The sequence below is a fragment of the Odocoileus virginianus genome, chromosome 17 (genome assembly GCF_023699985.2).
Source record: "Odocoileus virginianus isolate 20LAN1187 ecotype Illinois chromosome 17, Ovbor_1.2, whole genome shotgun sequence".
NCBI lineage: Eukaryota > Metazoa > Chordata > Mammalia > Artiodactyla > Cervidae > Odocoileus > Odocoileus virginianus.
This window is the reverse complement of record NC_069690.1, coordinates 7,542,514-7,562,399: the sequence shown is the minus strand read 5'-3', so window position 1 is coordinate 7,562,399 and position 19,886 is coordinate 7,542,514. Positions and strand designations below refer to the sequence as shown.

The following is a 19,886-nucleotide window of genomic DNA, read 5'->3' as shown; positions in this document are numbered from 1 at the left end:
TTTCCTTTTTTTTTTTAAAAAAAAAAAGACAAAGAAGTATGAATTCAGAGCATACTGACTTGAACCAATTTATCACTAAAGCGTATCTGACCGAAAAGCCTGCGTTCTGTTGGTTATCTTCAGATAGACTCCAGACGGAAAGAAGAGCGGGGACTGGACCTTTGCCACGAGGAGACTTCCCACCCACATGTGCCTCGGGGAGTGGTGGTAGGGAGGGGCAGGGTGAGGAGACGCTGCCCCAGGCCCCCTCCTCTACTCTCCCCAAGTCCTGTCGTTCCCGCCCCAGCGAGGACCACAGCTTGTCAACAGGTTACTGTCTCGTCTTCATTTCCCTTTCGTAGCTTAAATCTTTTATTTTCCATAACAGGAAAAAAATACTTTTTTTATACTGTGAAAGTAATTTCTCATTGACTTTCCAAGTTCAAGGTGAACCTGGGGCTGGCCAATTCTGGACTACAACTTGTCCATCCTGAAGAACCACGCAAGACGGGTTCCACGCACTTCCACAAATCCCAGGGCGTGCTCCTCACGACAGCCTTCTCCCTCCTGCTTCTCTCGGCATTCCCCTCTGCCCTGGGCCCACCTGCCCTCCGTGGCAGCAGGGAAAACAACTGCAAATCTTCTCTGGACCATGACCTTGCCCTGGGCACCTGTGGCTGGAATGCCTCACCTCTGGCGGGGTGTGTGTGTGTCGGGGGCAGGGCTTGAAGAGCCAAACCTGGACTGACTGCTACCGACTAGTCAACGACCAACGATGCACCCCAGCCAGGCTGGTGGGAGACTGAGACGAGATGCAAAGATGCCAAGGAGGATGAGCCAAGCAGGCCCGGGCTCCCAACTCAGCAGAGAAAAGGCAAGCTGCTTCCTGGGAAGGCCATGTAGGGCAGGAGGCTTCAAGGTCAGGCCCCTAGGATGCTGTGCCAAGAAAGGAAGGAACTGGCTAATGGAAAACACAGGTTAAAGAGAGAAAAAAAAAAAAATCCCAGAGGCTCAGAGCAAGTGAATGACTGACTTGGGAGTACACTGGCAGACAGAGGGGACAGGATTTTTGAATATAGGAGACTTAACTTGCAGATGACATTTGGCCCTTCTCACTCATGGAGGCAAGGATCAAGCTGAGATATTCAACAGACAGCATTATGTTGGGCTCACACATTCTTTTTCCAGGCCAGGAAAAGCAGAGAGCGCTCAGATACTGACTCCTGGTTCGCCCAGGCAGCTGACCCCGCTCCTGTACCAAGTAACCAAGAGAGTAACTAGCCGGCTCTGTTCCAGGGTAAAGAGTGGGAGGTGGGGCCACCGTGGAAGGCAAAGGCTTTCTGACCTCTTTCTCCTCTGGCTAGATAAGGATCCAGGAAGACGGAGGGTGGGCACGCCCATCTAGAAGCCAAGGAGGAGAGAGGTTTCCACCTTGGCTCCTCCCAGCAGGGTGAGGACCACCCAGAGACTAACACAGCCGGCAGAAGGAGCCTTGAGAGAGAGGAGGCTGAGCGCTCACGGAAGGATGCTGTCTACAAACATGTCCCTCCGGAGGCTCAGAAGATGGGGGGCTGGGGGTATTCGGCCCACCCGTTACCCTCCCCATCCTGTGTGCCCAGGAGGCCTGCAGCTGGAGAGCTGGTCTGAAGGGAATCTCCCAGTGGGGGCTACATCGCCCCTCCCCGTCCTATCCTCTCCCATCCAATGACACCAGAATCACTGTGGAGAAGGCACTGTTACAACCCAGCTCTAAAACCAAGTCTCGCACAATTATACACTTGCCCCCTGCATGCCTGAGCCCCAGCTCCGTCAGCCTGCAGACACCCCCAGTCAGGGCTGAAAGACGGGGCCATGGCTCCCCACCTAGGATGCAGGTGGCAGGCCAGGAGCACTGGGTTCTGGGCTGGTCCTTTTGCTCTGGGCTTCGGGACAGTGGAACCTTCACCCTCAAGGGCTGAAGACTTAGAGGAGCCGGGTTTCTGGGTTCCCCAGTCAATGATTCCCTCTTTCTCTGTGGGCAGAGGATCCCGGCTCCAGAAAGCGGGTTAACAAGCCAACCCATGTCCTGAACCCATGCATCTCCGGGAGGGCACTCCCCAGCTCAGCAGTTTGAGAAGGAAAGGGGAAGGTGCTTCAGACACCAACATGCGCTGTCTGACGGTGGGAAGGCAAGAGGGACATGGTGATCTTCTTTGGGGACGTTCAGCCTGCACACCGGCTGGCAATACAGTAAAGGAGGAGCCCCTCCCCTCCAAGCTGTGACCTTGAGAGAAGAGGCAGGGAGGTGGGGGGCGGAGCATGACTCCAGCGCCTGACCTGAGGGTGCTTCCATGCTAGTTACCCTGAATCAGTTCTCAATGGGCGGTCTCCTTGCAGATCACCTCCAGGCTCATTTTAAGGGGCAGAAATGCTCCCAAAGCCAGGGTCAGGTCAGGAAGAGGGAATGGGACGTCCCTCAAGGCTGCTCAGCCTGGGTGTGTGTGTCTGTGTGCGTGTGGAGGCAGGGAGGAAGGGGTCTCAGTAGGTACTGCTGAATAAATAGTGCCGAGATTTAAAAAGGACGTTATGACTCCTGTCCCAGAGAGGACAGTGTCTTGCAAACACCCTGGCATTTCTGCAGCAGAAGCTGTGAGCATTAAGTGGCCTTGGGCAAGCTCTGCACCAAGCCGCAGAGTGGGAACTTGTGGTGGGGCAGCAAAGTCACTTCTCCACCAGCCGCTCTGGGCAGCGTCCACAGCAGTGGTTTAATCCGGGGCAGGCTCCTCTCCACCCCCGCCCTGTGCCCCAGGCGTCCTATGGGCTTTCTGGGTCCAGGCACCAGTATGCCTCAGGGAGGCAGCTCTGGTGCAGAGAAAGGGAGCGCTGGACTTGGAGTCAGAAGACCCGAGTGTGACCCCAGCCCTGACCTCCAGCTACCTGCCTGGGGTGGGGGGGGTCAGCGCCTCACCCACCAGAGTCCTCATCTATGACATATGAGTCCTGCCCTACTCAGCCTGACTCTCAGTGGGCTGAGGCAAAAACGCAAAAGAGGAATGCCTGTAACTCATCATGTTTGGAACAAATACACCCATTTTTGAAACAGTTGTGTATGCACAGACCAACCAGGCTTAGGAAAACCTGATATAGGAGAGCACAATTCACTGGCCAAACAAATCAGGAAGTGATTCACAAAAGGATCTGTTTCATCCACCCTGCATTTAATCACCTTGGACCTGATGAAAAGACTCTGGGGAATGGGGGGGATGGAAAAACAAGGACACTACCGCTCACTGAGGCCAGCAAGAGGAAACGCATCTGAATTTCAGTTGGTGGCATTTTGCATTGGATAAAAGGAGGCCCATCAAGGGCCTCCAAGGTCTGTCCTGCAGGCTCAGACCCTCACCTGCAGGGGCAAGACCCAAAGCTCGGGAGCATCTGGAGGGTTTATGGCAAACCCTTCCTTCTGGTGGGTACGAGTCTGCATGTGGTTTTTGCCCAACTGTGGTCAGAAGGAGCTGGGCTCAGAGTGGGATTTGTCACTGAGGGTGGGGAAGTTGTGGGAGAGGGCAGTGAGGATTAGGAGATCAGGAGAGCCACATTGTAGGTCCAGGAAAGGTTGGAAGCCTGGGTGCTTCTGTATGCTCCCAATGTGATGCTGCTGGACCTAGGGCAGAAGGCCTGGGCCTCAGAGGCAGGCAACCCTGGGAGGGCATCTCTGGCTCTAAGGCCTGAAGAGTGGATTATTATTGATTCAGAGAAAGGAACTGTTAACAGAACTGTTGCTATATCTGAGATAAGCCAGGGTCCACCAAGTCCCAGCCTCAGACCAGGGTCCTGGTTTGGTGGATCTCACTTTTCACAGAAAGGCAGAGCCAGCCCTCAGGACAATTTCAGTCTCCCACTTGACGAATTACCGGTGGCCACCAGGTTTCATCTCGGGAGGGGGCCTCGTGGCCCCCCGCTGGGACAGTGTGTGCTACTCAGGACAAGGCAGGTGCCGTGGTAGGCCCGCCTGCACCCAGCCCAACTCAGAAGGCAACCTGCTGCCCAGCAGACCTCCCTGCGCCTGCATGAGGCGCGAGGGCAGGGAGGCTGGGCTGGTGGGTGTCACCAGCCGCTCCCAGCCCCAAGCTCCTGCAGAATGCAGGACCTGGGGCACAAGCCCATGTGGTATTCTTCATGCTAACGCATCACACTAGATTATAGGGAGTTCTGTTTGTTTTAGAGGATTTAAAGAAAGTGACTGAGAAAGCAATGAGCAGAGGGGCTCTGTCAATGGGCTGATACTAGAGTCACCGCGCCTCTGACACTCACCTCGTCCCTACCACGCTTCTCTCTGCCGGGATTAAAACTGGGCAGCAGCAGAGACTGCGTCTCTTGTCAGCAAGGTACCCTCTGGGGAGGGGTGTGCGTGCAGAAGGTGGGGGCTCTCCAGGTTCTCATGGGGCCCTGGGTTCTCCAGACCAAGAGCAACCTGCCTGATTCCCATCTACCACGGGGGGCTCAGGGAATGCTGGGTTTCACAATGAGGCTCTCAGAAGCCGAGGCCAGACTCTGAACAGCCAGCCTCTCAGGAATGCCAGCTGGTCAGCTGAGGCTTCCCTGCAAACAGAGTTGGGGCCCCCAGTTTACAGTCTCACTGTGCCCTCTGCAAGTCGTGCCCACAGTAAATTAAAGCCGGTGGTCAGTCGGGGAAGGTCGGCCTGAAAAGATGAACCTGCTTCTGCTAAGAGGAGGAACACTCAGCTGTGAGCTACCACAACTCATCTCCAGCGGAGCAAGGGGGAATCACACTCCAGCAGTCTGCCCGGTCACCGGGTCCTAGGGATCTCAGCTCAAACTTTCCTCCCAGAGCCTAGCCTGAAGGTGGGAGAGGTAACAGAGAGCGCCAGCAATTACCTCTAACCCGGGAAAACTGTGAGACACACTAAGTGAAAATTTAATCTGCAGGGACCCAGATGCAGGGACCATCAATTTTATATGCGACATTTCTTTTTCTTTTAAGCTCTGCTGAAATGCAAGCTATCTCAGAAGGCAAGGAGAAGACATACTTTAATAAAACTAGGAAGGATTGAGAGCTATGTGGTGGTATTTCTTTCTTCTGCCTCCCTATACAAACCAATATATTGCCGGGAAGGACAAACTCGGCCTGCTATCAGCATGTCTTGACACATCTGAGACGCCTGGCTCATTGCAAACAATGCACGGACACTGCGAGAGTGTCGTAAACACTAGAGAGTGTCGGCTCACTCCCTGGGTTCACAGGGAGTCAGCGTCACAAACGTTCCCAATGTCACTTTCAGAGATGCTGGTCTTGGAAGGTTGCAGACTCTGCTTGTTCACGCAACACCTAGCCTGCTTCAGACCACTGTGGGGGGCACACATGTCTGCTGGTTAGTGCTGGCATATCTTAGGTAGGGAATGGATGGACAGTGGAACCTAAGACTCAGGACTCATGGTTTTGCAGAAAGGTCGCAGCTTCAGGTCAAATCACATTCCCAAAAGAGACAACTTCACTGCTGGCCAGCTCCAAAATCTTCACATCCTGGGTTCCTAGTGAACCTGGGTACTCATCACTCAGGTCAGTGTGAGGAGACAGCCCCCAGAACCCTGTCCAAGGAGGGCTTTATGGCCAGTACTTTATGTTGCTGGACAACCTCAACAGAAAAAAGCTCATTCTCTTTCTGTCTTGACACTTTTTGAATAACAGCCTTGACTTTGGGTATGTCTCTTCTTTACAAGGGACCAGGCTGGGCTGGTTGGGAAGGAGGAGGCGTGGCGTTAGTGGCTGACTGCCATCTGCTCATATGAGGGGTAAATTCTGGGGACGGAGTAGCACTGAGTGGGCCTGGGCCTGGGCTGTGTTTCCTTCACTGCAGCCAGATTCTTTGCCATCGGAGCCACCAGGGAAGTCCTCCAGGTGCGCTGGCAGGCGTTTTAACACCGCCTCGTTCTCGCTCCTAACAACTGTTAAGATGGGCTTTATTGCCCTGGGGTTGCATCCACGTGGGGCTGAGTCCAGGGTCCCACAGTGGCTCAGACTGGCTCACTTGGGCTTCGGGGCAACTCCCAGCTGCTTTTAGACTGAGTCACACTGCCCAGCTGTCCTTCCTGGCACCCTGGTTTGCAAAGGTTTCTTCTGTTTATTTGGCTCTTTGCTTCGTGGAGGCTGCAAAACCAAGGATGATGAGTCAAACCTCCAGTGCTGAAGTGCCAGTTCCTGAGGGCGTGGGGCCTGCTGCCCTTTCCAAACTGGGAGCTCCCCTATCAGACCGGGGCCTCCCTGAGGTGGGCCATCTCTTTATGGACCCTGCCACAGCAGATAGGGCATAGCCTCTCTCCTGAGGACCAGACCACCCTCCTCTGGACCACATCTCAGAACAGTACTGGGCACAATGCAGGCATGCAGTATCGCTGGGGTCAGTGTATCAGAGAGAAAGGAAATCCTCCCATGCACCCCAGAAAGTGCAGGTAGAGGGCTGGTCTTAGTCCCCCAAGCCCACTCCAGTCTAGTAAGGGCCATCCTTTGGGGAGCCCTCAGGTGTGAGCACCTTCAGTGTTTGCGGCTTGATTCCATTTCATGGAAACTCACTGTTCATGCTCCAGAGGCCTGGGCGTGGGGTGGGGAGGATGCCCAAGGGGCACTGCTTGAGGACCTGTACAAAAGGCTTTCCACTTGAACAGCCCGTCTTTAACGATTATAAAGGCACCGGAGTTTAATCCATTTTTGATGTAAGCGCTAATAGCTCTGTGTCCTTGAAGTTCAAAGCGGGCGCATACATGTCACTAATTAGCCAAGCACAGCGCCATTCAGCTCCCTCTCATGTTTCTAATTAGGTCTTTAATAACAAACAAACTCCGACCTTACCAAAGGCCCCCATTCATCAGACAGTCAAGGAGGGTGGCTGCTTCCCTGCTTATGGTTGCTCAGGGCCACTGGTTCTCTGCGTACATGCTCTCAATCTCAGCTAGGACAGGCCTATTCTCGGGGGAGGCAGGAGAATCCATCTGTGAGGACACAGACCCTTCCAGCCCGGCCGGGAGGGGTGGGTCCCCTGGCCCTGCTGGGAGGGCCAGCGGTGGGCACGAGAAGCCTGAGCTCCAAGGCTGCAGGCTCATGATCTCTGACCTTAGAGGAGGCTGGGGTGAACCGTCTGGCTTGTGGCTCTGCTGATCTGTTTCTGAAGGTAGGGATTCTGATGATGAATCACAGACATTGTGTGAGGCTCTATATCTGGGAGAACCTTGTGGTATCTGAGTCCATGATTACATACTGGACTTGCCTGGGGAGATTTAAGTACCGCTGAGGCACCAGCCCCCCCCAACCCCTAATTCCCCTGTAGATTCTGATTTGATGGATCCACAGTGTGGCCTGAACACTAGGAAATTTAAAAACTCCCCAGGTGATTCTAACATGTAGCCAGGTTCAAGAACCACTGTGTTCACCTGTTTCACAGCTCATCGGTGGTAGCTATTAACAGGTCTACCTTTATTAATTAATATCATCCAAAGTGCTACACCCTAAAGGGTTAATCAACCACACCCAAAGATGAAAATCTTGACTATAGGTTTTTTAAAAAAATAATACACAATTCTGGAAATATTTCTATCCCTCTCAATGCCTTCATACATTTAAAAAAAAAAAAAAAGCATGACTGATGTTTCAAATTATTCCCTACCAGCTGATGTATCACTTGGAAGCCCCTGGCTTCCTCTCCAGTCACTTCTCTCAGATCTCAAGGCATTAACACTGTCACCCCTTTGTTCCCAATGATAAGGGATCCAGAGCTTTGGAAACAGCAGCAATACAGAGCTATAGAGCTGAGGGGTGCCCAAGAACCCAACAGTCTGAAATCCTCTGCCCCTAAATCGAGCAGCTTGTCATTGGCAGAAGCCAGATGCAAACCAAGTCTTCCCTGCTCCTCCTCCCCCACTCTTTTTTTTAAGCCTCTTATCATCCTTATCTGATTAATCCATAAGGCAACCTGTTCCCGAGGAAGCAGAAGGGATATAAGGGAGATGCATGCCTTTGAGCTCTTTCCATCTCCAAGGCTTGACAGGGGAAGCCAGAAGCTGTGGGGTCAACCCTTGAACAACCACATTACCTTCCAGCAAGTCATTCCCAAGTCTTGTTTGTTTCTCTTTAAGCCAGGTGGGAGGGGAGACACTGAAATCTCAGGGGCTACCTCAACGGAAGGTTTAGAAACTCGTATGTACCTGAAGCTGAACAACCCAGACCCAGAAAAATCAAACATGGCCAAGGAGAGGTAGCAAAATTGCCTGAGAGGTTTCTTCCAACAGACGTCCCTGTTCTCTGGTTCTGCTGCTGTGCTGATGGGTCTTTTCTCTGGAGGCTGGGTAGACATCGCCAGCCTCTTCTGTCTGGGTCAGCGCCTGACTGACCTGCCTCAGGGGCATCCTGGGTCCCTTGTGTTGGTAAGGCTGAGCATCTCCTCTTCCCCTTAAGACCGGGAAAGCCAACCCTCTGCAGGTTAGTCGGAAATAACTTACAGGAAGAGACGGGAGGCGGGGGCCCTGCAGCCTGGCCTCCCACAGTGGGCTCTTCCACAGGCGCACAGGTTTGCATTAATTGTTTACCACAGACCTGGACAGAGCATTTTATTAATATTAATAAGTAACCAGGAACAAAAGGCCCCTTTATTTTTAGCTCTCTCTAATTGCGTAGTAATTACTCATCTACAAAACAAATGAGCCCCTGCTCCCTGTTGCCATGGTACTGAGGGTCCAGCCTCCCTGCAGGATGATTGGCCGAGGAGCCCGCTGATCCCGCCTCCGGCCCCGCCCCTCCCGGCCATTGGCTTAAGGCAAAGCCCCAGCAACTGGACAGCCAATCCCCTCCCAGCCTTAGGGCTGGGCTGGTCTACCCAGCGACCTTCCAGATGCAGTCTTTCCAGCTCGCGGGGAGGGATGTTGATTGATCCCTACGGAGAAGTCTGTCTTGCCCAAAGACGCCCAGTCCTGCTTCACGGCCTAGTTTCCTTCGAGCAGTGCCTAACTTCCTTCAGTTCTGTTTTAGCTACAGTCCCCTTTCAAATAATTATCTTCAGGCTGGCTCATTCTCACAGGACCACGCCTCCTGTGTACCTTTGGTCTGAAAAGATTGAGACCAGAAGCCAGATCGGAAATGTCAGCTAAAGTCAGACAGAACCATGATGTTAAGTTTGCACAGCAGAGGCAGGTGCGAAAAGTACATATAATGCCTCCTGAAAATGACTTCGGGTTCCCTCCTCCCCTAGGGATGTGGAGAATTGATTGGATGGCGACAGTGGGGATTGGTTTTTGTATGTTTCAAAGGCACAGTGCTTTGCAGTTACGGCAGGCCTGGTACCACGGGTGCTGACAGTGGTCCAGAGCACAGGTCTGATGAGGCAGACCTAGGCTCAAATCCTGTCTCTGCCACCTCACTGGTGCTAAGACACAGTTTTTAAGCCTTAAAAATGGAAATGGGAATGACAGCACCCATTTCATAGGCCTATGAGAATTAAATAGGATAAGGGTGGTGGACTTAGCATAGTACATGACTAATTCATAATAAATGTGAGTTATTATTAATATATTACCTATATTTTATTAAAACAGGCTGGGAAGTTTCTCTAGCATCCGGCCAACCACCTGCAAGATATCCTCCCTTAAGAGACCTCTCAGGTGGATTTGAATTTTGAGATGACTCTCCTGTCCATGCCATAGAGCTGACTGCATTGTGGCTCCACTCATCCTGATAGATCTAGAATGGCTCTCTCATCCAACAGCCAATCACAGCTGTTGAAAAGCATAATTTGCCCGCATCCCATGGTGCAGGATCCCAGGATGGGAAGGGGAGACCTTTTTATTTATTAACGAGCATCCAGGAACAAAAGGCCCCTTTGTTTTCTGCTTTCTCTAATTGCATGGTAATTACTCATCTACACTGAGAACGAGGCTGACTGCCTCCTTGGAGGGTTGATATGGTAGGAGAAGGCAGGCATCACTCTGAGACAACATGCAAAACACCTTCTGAAGACTCAAAATTCTGCCTTTCATCGAGGAGGGCACCCCAGAGAAGGTTAATCAGGTGTGGTTTTCTGTTGTTCTGAAGCAGATCTGAACAGAGGGAGCAAAGATGAGGACAGAGGGAACTGGGCTGGCAGAAAGGAGGGGGGCAGAGGCTGCCAGGAGGACACAGAAACAGGAAGCAGAGGTCCTACGCAGGGGATGAACAGGAACTTGTTGGCAGAAGCCCAGGAGAATCTCTGCAGGGTCTGCCTTGCTCTCCTCCCCTTCCCCCGGGTCACAAAGCACAGCCCCAGGGACCAGGTGTCAGGCTGGGTTGGTTGGTCTCCCTTTGTTGGTTCTGTCCTTAGTGAGCCCACTGCCATAAAGACTATGAACTCCTCTCTCCCACCAATATGACTATAGCAATCTGGCTTTCAAGGTCTGCCTCTCCCAGACTCTAGCCTGAATCCACCTATACCCCCACTTCCCATTAGGCAGCCTCCCACTGTCCCCCCGTCAGCAAGATACTGAGCTTGGAGTTAATCAGCTAATGGTAAGAGTGAAACGCCCACCGCATCTCTTATTGGCCCTATATATGAACATGTATGGAGTGTTTACAATTTCATGGTTTGTCACTTGCCCTTTTGCTTCCTGTCTCATCTCTCTAATCCACCCTGCTAGCAAGCTTGTCTAACATAGAAATCTGATGTCACTTCTTGGTTACAGGCCTGTTGAGGCTCCCAGTTACCCAGGTGAATCTGGGCTCGTTAGCACTTTCCAGCCAGAGCCAAGGGTTTGCAGGACTTCAGAAACACTCTGATGTTCTGGTGGCTATGCATAAGCTGCTTTCCCCAGGCTCCCTGGGGAGCTCCCATTTGTCCTTCAAAAGTAGGGACACTCATGGCCCTGTAAAACCTTCCTTGCCTTCCCCCCAAAGCTAATCACTTCCTCCTCTGTGCTCCTTCTTTTCTGAGCTTAAGCATCATATTATAAGCACACGTTAGTCTCCGGGCTAGGCTGGAACAGCCTCCGTGGCAGAGGCTATGCTCTGTATTCATCTAGGAGCTTCCAGGGCTGCAAAGGGCATCCACCACTTGTCTCTCCAGCATCATTCTCATGTGCCCCCAATTATCAGCGCCCGGGTTTCCCTGTGGAAATCCACCCTTCTTGTACTGTGTCAGAGCTCTTCAGAGGGTCTGGATCCCACCCGCATTGATTGGTTCATGTAACCCAGGTCTTAGCCAAAGAGCACAAAGTTCTACTTTTGCTAGAAATTGGGACCACTTGACCCCCTCTTCTAGACCGGGAGGGTACTATGAAGCAGGAAACTGTGGCTACCACGTTGCTATCTTAGGAACCCAATAAAAAGACAGTATTGAAAGGAGAGGGAGGGCAAAAGTAAGACAACTGCAGAGAATGAGCCTTGAACAGTCCACACATGAAGCTCACTCTTCCACAGAGCTTCCAGGATGTCAGCCAATAAATCCTCTATAGTATTTAACTGCTCAGAGCCGGGCTTTCTGAGATAGCTCAAAGCACCTTGAATCAAGGCCCAGGATGATGCTTGTCACATATAATAATAATTACTGCTGTTAAACCCTTAATAAATATCTGCCGATTTAAATCCATGGCAGATGTGCCTGGGGTCTGGTTCTGAAATCTACATCTGAAAGGTTGGACCATGAGGTCCCGACACAGAGCTGGCAGCCGAGGCTGTGGGGCTTTCCCAGGACATTCCTGCAGGCACAGGGTGTTCAGGCGGCAGACGAGTCCTTCATGAAAAAACACAGTTCCTCCACAGGGCTGCTTAAAGGAGGCCAAAGACCTGGGTTCAAGCTCAGGGTTCTCTACCCTTGACCAAAGCTTCGCTAACCAGGTAACCAGCTGTGTGACCTTGGACAAGTCACAGAACCATTCTGCAGCGCAGCTTTCTCATAAAAGCAAATGTGTAAAACTGAGCCAGAATCTTCCGCTTTCCTGCCCACGTGACGGGGTGGCTGTGGTATAGACGTGGCGGTTTAAGCTCTGCAGGAGCACCGGGAACCATGCTGCACCCAGGCAGGTGCTCCATCGATTCTTCTCACCAGCACATGGGTTCACCAACTTTCGGGGCTCCCCAGACCCTGCAGTGCCTCCATCACCCAGCCCGGGGTACCAGGAGGGGGTTCCTTAGCTGCCGTCCATTGGGCTCTCTGTGCTGTTACTGAGCGCTCAGGGGCATCATTCTTCCCCCCCCCCCCTCCTCCCGCGCCAGCGTGGGAGGGGGTCAACCAGCTCGGGGGGGGCGGCACGGGTGTGTCACCCGCTGAAAATAATTCCGCTAATTTAAAATACCATTAGCATGCTCCCACTCCATTCACTTTAGGATTAACTTATTCTTAGATCTGGGCTTCGAGGCTAGTCACTAATTGCACCAGAGTTGATTTATCAAGTGCATGGTATTTCTATTACAAAATTATTGATTAGAGCTGATGTATTTTATCCTCAACAGAGTTGGTCCGAAAGCCCTTGGAAAATGAATGAAGCTGAGGTTAGAGGCGGGCAGCTCTGCACATTATTATAAATTCACCGGGGTTACTGAAATCCATTGCTGGACCCTTTATAGGCAGAGTCCTGGCTCTCCCAGGAATGGACATTGTTAATGACGAACTGAGAAACCAGGGCCTGGTGCCCAGAGCACAAGGCAGTGACTGGGAGACGAATGTTCAGGGAAGGTCTTGCGAGGAAGTCTGGCTGGTCCTAATGGGTCCCAGATTCTTTCCCCCTTTCCTAGGCGGTGGCTCTGTTCCAGGGAGAGGGTGGCCCCATGACCCTCCCCACAGATGGGCCATCTTGAGGTCACAACCCCCAGAGGATGCTTGCTGCTAGCACAAGGCAGGCTGGGAGGGGAAGGAGAGATGCCTGCAGTGCAAAGCCACAACCCGCCCGCTTCCTGGACGTCGGATCCTGCTGACGGAGGCCCAGGAAAGCCACCTTCAAAAATAAAAGTCCATTTTCCCTTTTAAAAAGGAGCTGACAGTGCTGGAAACAACGCATCATGGGAAATAAGGGCTTTCTCGGGAAGGGATCTAGATGCTCAGACCACTGAAGGCAAGAAGTGTCACGTGCCTTTACCTGCCCTGATGCCTGCAAAAAGCAAACCTTTGAAACAGGCTTGTTGAAAGCCAACACCATGGAACCCTGAGGCTCATGCTGCATCTGGCGCACACAAAACCCAGATCCTGCCAGCAGCTGGAGGCGTGTGAGAACACCCTAGGCCCCTAATGCATAGGAGGCAGAGGAGTCCACTTGGGATGTGGAAGAATATCGCAAGATAAAATCAGGGCAGGCCTGGGACCTACTCTCCTCCCCAAAGAGTTCATTTTGTAGTTCAAGGTCAACTATTTATTCTATCCCCAGACTTTGCATGTTACTCTCGCTCACCTGACCTCCTAGAACGCAAACTCAGGATGTCCAGCCGCAGGGCAGCAAAGCCATTCTCCCAGCAGAGCCAGACCCAGGCTTTAGGTGAGGGTGGGGGGGGGGCAGGGGGGAGACTTCTCTCCTCTCTCTTCCTTCTGTCCCCACCCTCTTCTCCTGCTCCCCATTCTGGGTCAGTCTGCAGGGTCGGCAGGCTTCAGGGTCGGCAGCCCCGAAGCCTGCCAGCTCCAGCCACTCCTCTCTGCCCTGGCCCATGTCTACCCCCGTGAAGCCTGGGTCGGAAGGCTGGCTCCTCCCAAATCTCCCTTCCCGGGTCTCGGGCCCCTTGGGGCCCTCAATCTGGACTACCCGCCTGCTCACATTCAATGCTGGTCTACCCCGCCACCCCGCACCGGGCCACACTCCACAGGCTACCATTTTGCGTTGTCACTTCACCCTCTTTAGGGGACTTCCTGGGCTCTGTGACTTTGGGGCTCTGTCTCCCCTGATAATAGGTGATGTGCACCCCGAAGGTTCAGCCCACCTCTGTGGCCTGCAGTGTTGTGTCAGAGCCATCAATCAGCTTGGCTTTCGGAGCGGGTCCTGGGTGGCAGCTACTGCTTCCATCAACTTACAAAGGTTAGGGTCATCTCCCAAAGCTCCAAGAGACCTCTGCCCTGCCTTATGACTTGTCACCACAAATGGAGGGGACACACTGCCTGGAGCTGGCTGACTGCACACGCACTGAGCCCAGGGCAGAGGCTGCAGGACTGGGACGTCTTCCTGGGGAGATGGAGGCAAACTATGGCCTCCTCTTTGGATAGTACTGGTTCCCTCCCTCCCCTCCTCATGAAGCTGTGCCAATAATCTCCAAACCAGGAACGTCACCTCTCTCACCCCACCTGCCCTGTACCCCCTTCTCCCTTCACCAACCAGAAGGACAAATGCCAACCTTCACTAGGACCAAAAGTACCAGCCCCCTCCTTCAGACCGAGGATCTCAAGGTCTGAATCCCTTTCCCTACCATATTTCACTTCCCCTCTAGCCACGCAGACAGGACTGCCACAGCAACCTGTATCCTTGAAGGTGAGCTGGGAAAGGACTCTAATAAGAGTAGAGGGCTTGGAGAAGCCCGGCTGTTAGATCTGTCGAAGTGAGAAAAGACCTGATCTGTCCAAGAACCATGAGGAAGACAAGAACAAGGAAGAACCTTAAGACTCCTTGCAACCTGGATTCTATCCTCGTTCGCTACAGTTGGACACTATCGAGAGAGATCTCGGTTGGGAAGGTTACAGCTGAGGGTGGTGACCCAGTTCCGGACTGGGGGAACAGGGAGTGTGAGGGGAGGTGGTGGTGGCGGATGGCGAGAACATGGATCCAAGCCCTTTGGCAACATTGAAAATATGGAGCCCCTTCTCTCCCTGGCCCCCACGCTATCCTGCAGACAGTCGTGCTGTGCCGAGCCGTCCGAGGCCCTGTAATATCAACTCAACAATGCATGTTCTACAACTACGGCTACGGCTACCAGGACATCTACTACAGTGCATGCATTTAGTTCAGTCCCACAGAAACATACAGTCTAAGAACAGGCAGGAGGTGTGAAATGTTTTACTGGACAACAGGTGTTTTGGAGTCGTAACTAATAATAAAAAAAAAAAATCGAAAACGAAAGTGTACAAAAAAAGACATTTCTCGAGAGTTGGATATGAGTTTGTTTCTTGAACTGTTTCATCTGAACAAGCAAAAACATGCAAACCAGCTGGTACTAACAGGAAGCTGGACACTGAGAGAGGATTAATAGGTGTGGACAAACCTTCCCGCTGAGCGTGCTCAGAAGAGTGTTTGAGAGGAGGTGTGCAGATCCTAGTGTAAGAGAGGCGGGAAAGTATGCCTCAGAGACACTCTCACCGCAGCCCCAACCAAGCAAGAGAAAAGACAACAGAAACGTGACTCTCACACTCACCACCATCAGGAGCTCATGTCACTAGATGGGAACAAAGCTGGCAAGTGTAAAGCGCAGTAAGGGGTCCTGGCTTGGGGGGTGGGTGGGTGGGTGGGGTGGGCTGGGGCCAGGCCGGGGCTGGGGGGGCCGGAAGCTCTAAGACTGATACACAGACCCACCTGAGATGCCACCCAGAAATCAAATAGTCTGGAAATCTGAACCATTTCCCTCACCTGTCGGTGAAGTCCTTTGCCAATTTGGACTTAGGGTTTTTTTTTTGGGGGGGGCATGATGGGACCACTGGAACTGAATGGATGCGATCAAAATAAACAAAGTCTCGACTGAGCACAAGAAAAGATGACGTGTCAAACTTCCGGGTGAAGGTAACAGAAAAGTGACACTGATAGTGAAGTCCTCTAGGAGTCGCCGGGACCTCCCCGGGGGTCACCGGGCCCACCCACCTCAGGGCCGGGACGGGCTGGCCCGGGCGCAGGGCTCCCGACCCGGGAACCCGACCCCGACAGGCCGTCGCCAGGCTGAGCGAATCCAGAGCTGCGCCCCACCCACGGCCCTCCGCAGGCGCTTCCGCTCGGGAAGCTCCCTGCGTGTCATCACGAGGAACGGGAAAACCACACAAAACGGTGGAGCTAGACAAAAGCGAAAGTGAAAAGAGGGCCTTCCACGGTCGGCCTGCCCCCTCACAGCCAAGCCTGGGCACCCCTGGGGCGCAGAGGCCCCGCGCCCCGCTGCTGGGAGCTCCCAGCCGGGTGCGGCGTGGGACCCGGCTCCGGGCGGCACTGCGCAGACTCCCTGAGCCCGCCCTTCTCTGCCAGCGAAGGCAGCGCACTCGCGATGCCCTCAAACAGGCGCTTGCTCGGGGTGGGGTCAGGGTGCGGGCCGAAGGAACATCTTTCTCGCCTGGGGAGGAGCTGGGGTGAGTGGGGCAGGGCTGCGGACAGTCAGCCCTCCGGGCGCCCCCGCTGGCCCGGGGCGATGCACACAGTCTGTGCAGCCCTCACACCTCTGTCACATGCCAGGGGCCACGATGAGAGGTCAACAGTGGGCCATCCTGCCAGACCTGGGGTCCAGACCGTGTTCTGGAGGGAAAGGGCGGGGGGGCGGGGGGGAGAGGAGCGTCTTTACGGGTCACACTGCACTAGTGGAGCGGCAGGCAGAGATCTTCCTTCCCCAGCTGTGTAACCCTGCTCCAGGTCCAAAGGGGTTTAGTGGGAGGGGGGCCGGGCTACCCTGTCCACATGTGGGCACGTGTCTTTCAGCCCAGTAACAGCTCTGGCTTTGGCGGACACAGCCTGGTCATCGCCCTCGGGCACCCGGGCAGCAGTGTCGCGTGTCCTGCAGCTTCCTGGCCAAGCCTGCGAGTTGAGGGTTTGCCCCTTGCAGTAACTAACCCAGGCTGCTGTGGGCAGGGGGTCTGGGAGCACACTCCTGAATAGAATTCACTAACAGTGTGGTGATGAGCATGGCTGACCTAGAATGGCCTGTGGGAGACTTGGCTCCCTATGGAAATGGCTACAAATAAAACAGCACTGATCCTGAAATTAAAAAAAAAAAAAGGTGTGGCTGGAGATGGCGCTGACCTTTGGGGTTAGGAGTTATCGGGGACGGGGTGGGACTCCCGCCTGGCTCTGGAGGTCTGCGAGAGGGCGGGGGTGGCAGAGTGGGGCAGAGGCCATGGGGAGACCACTTTCAGACTCACAGAGAACCCCATGCTGCCCTTTAAACTTGCCATGAAGTCAAGGAGAAGGGGGGCAGGGAGAGAGGCAGGGTTAATTCTGGGTTAAAGTTTAGTTTCATAATTCAAGTTACAGTAAGAGAGAGACTGAGCGGAGGAGACATCCACCAATAGCATCAAAAATCTCGTTTCCTTTAGTTGTCCCTCCTCCCAGGCACAGGCAGGACAGAGGCTCGTTTATACTGGTACCAAAAAGTGCTCAAGTTAAAAAGCCAAACGGAACAGGCGCCAGGAGGCAGCTGGGCAACCCGCTCCCAGGGCAGGGGGACCAGGGGGACCAAGGGGCCCTGGCCCACGGGCCGGGGGTGCTCTGGAGGCTGGCTGGGCAGGGGGCAACCAAGCAAAGGTGCCCGGAGCACAGGCCCGACTCTCTGGCTAACTGGCCCTCAGCAGCCCCGAGAATTCCCTGGCCCTTCCAAACAAGCCCCCAGTGGGCGGCTCAGGGGAGGGGGTCCTTTGTAGCTCGAGGCAGTGCCAGTTTGCATGGAACGGATTTTTACTGACGTTTCCAAAGGGCCTCACTGTGCCAGTCTCTTACCCACGAGGGTTTGGGTCTTTGCGGCCTTTGCCCTCTAGGCTTTCAATGGCCCGTTTCGTGGTACCCTCACCAGCATCGCCCTCCGCCCCACCCTCCTCCGAGCCCTGAGATATCAGACAGAACTCGCGTGGGTTCTCCAGCTCCCTGGCCACAGGGTGTGAGAACACAGCTACCAACCGTGGCTCCTGGGTCTAGGAGGTGCGGGGTCCTCTGGGGGGCTGGGCGGCTGGGGGAGGCCTGGAGACCTTGTGGGGCACAGCGCACAGCGGAAGCCCTGCCTGCTCAGGAAGGCAGAGTGTCTGGGGGCGAGGGGCGACGGCCCAGCTCTGGCCTGAGCCCACAGGGCCGCCGGGGAGAGGTTCCCGCCTCACCCCGGGGTTTCCAGACCCTGTCAGAGGTGGGATTTGGACACCCAGTGACTTGGGCAGCCTCGTGGGAGGAGAAGCCCCAGTTCCCTTGCAGCTGGAGTGCCAGGAGTTCTGGGTCTGTGCTAAGAAGTGAGCCTGGGATGGTACGGGAGCTTCAGGAAGAGTGGCTTTGCTCCCCGGGGCCAGGCTCGGCCCACGTTTGACCCGCAGGGACTGGGGGTGGGGGTGTCTGGCTGGGTCAGCAAGCCCACCTGTGGAGTGCAGCAGGGGTCGAGGGGGCAGGAACACGCGGATGGGCTCGGAGCCTCCCTTCACAACCTAGAGCTTCTCTGTCTGGGTCAGAGACGCGAGGCAGGGGGGCCCTGTGAACCAGCAAAAGCCAGGGACGGAGATGCCCACGGGCGCCCTGAGGCCGGCTGTCCAAAGTCCAGAAGAAGCGCACACCTCTTGTCTGCGTGAGAGTCCTCATGGCCCTGCGGCCTGCAGGCCCGCCGCTACCCCCACCGTGGGGCTCCCCCCCCCGGGCCGTGGTGAGAGTGGGGGACAGACGCAGCCACACAGATCCAACCGGGCCGTCACGGTCCCTGCACACGGGGCATGCCTGGGAGCCGCCGGGCCCGCACGCCTCCCTACCTGAGCCTCGCGCCGCCGCCACCGCCGCCGCCGCCACCGGTCCGTAGGCCGCTGCCGGGAAGCCTGGCGGAGAGAGGGGAGCTGGGGTGAAGGGGGGGCCCGCCGGGGTCCCCCGAAGACGCGTCCCACGGTCAGGCCCCCGCCCCCATGGAGAAGACGGGGTGGGGAGGGGCCTTCAGGAGGGACACAGATCAGCGGCTCTCAGGCTTCTGGAAGGCCCAGCATCCCTAGGTGTGTCTGATTCCCACCCGTCTGTCACCCCAGAAGCTGGTTCTAGAAGGCACACCAGAATCCTCAGGAGAGAGGAGGAACGTCTCTCGGGGGCAGGGCGAGCTCTCTGTGTCCCTACACTGGTACCCTGGTGATCCCCCAGGGCTTGGCCAGAGCTGAGGGCAGGGTCACAGGCAGGGGTCATCCCTGAGCTGCAGGCGGGAGGCCCCAGGCATGGCCTCTGTGCCCACAGGCACCTTGGCCAGGAGACGGTTCAAGTCCAGCTGCCCCACTGTCTTAACTGCAGACCTCTGTGTCAGCAAGGTCACAGGCCTAGGGCGAAGCATCCCGGACACCCAGCTCGGGGAGGAAGTGTGGGGCGGCAGGGACCCACGTGGGGAGAGCCCTGTGGCTCCCACGGCGCACTGTGGGGTTCAGATCTGGCTCTTCTGTCTGAGCTCCACCGACTGGATCAAGTGGGCACTGAAGGGTCTCCTGGGGGCCTCGACCAAGCGCTTGTGCTTCATCTGACAACGCTCCAGGCAGCAAGGCTGTCCCAGCAATGGGACTAAACGCCAGGACAGGGTGACCTAGTGTGGCTGCAGAGGGGCCCGGTGAAGGAGAGGGGGGCAAGTCCCTCCCCAGGGCTTCTTTTGGCCATGAGCATGTGTACACACAGCCAAGCCTGGACAGACACCCCCCATCCCCAGGCATGGAATAGCCTGCCTCGGCAGACACTTACGGGCCTGATCCCAAGACCCACTTCCCGTGACTGGTTTTAAATGATGTGCTAGAAGCCAGCAGCAAACAGCCCACAGAGGAGCTCAGCATTGGCCATTGAGCCTTCCAGATAAGGAACTGCTAACAGGACGAGGGGGTGGGGGGGACATGCACCGTGGAGGGCAGGGGGCAGGGGAGGAGAAAGGAGAGAGAGAGCCGTCCCCCAAACACAGCGAACTAGAAGCCCACTAATCGCTAAGACTATCGCCCTAGCTACACGAAACTACTGGGGAGGAGAGAAGTTCAAAAGGGAAGGAGCTATTCTAGAAACGTCAGGCTAAGCTACTGCAAATGCCAATGAAAAGAGACATA

The 19,886-nt window shown here is 54.9% G+C and overlaps 1 protein-coding gene across 13 annotated transcripts in view; it reads right to left on the bottom strand.

The window, feature by feature from the left end:
* The window catches only part of MSI2 (musashi RNA binding protein 2), a 400,997-nt gene that overhangs the window by 10,400 nt on the left and 370,711 nt on the right, over positions 1-19,886 (bottom strand). For 8 of the 13 annotated variants that reach the window (XM_070478493.1, XM_070478492.1, XM_070478495.1 and 5 more), the window contains one exon: positions 18,585-18,647. The exons of 2 other annotated variants lie outside the window; for them this stretch is intronic. In XM_070478493.1, the coding sequence (XP_070334594.1) occupies positions 18,585-18,647 (63 nt within the window). Of the gene's footprint in view, positions 1-15,163; positions 15,214-18,584; positions 18,648-19,886 lie in introns of all 13 variants that reach the window. 3 more of the 13 variants (XM_070478500.1, XM_070478499.1, XM_070478502.1) reach the window with 1 other exon arrangement.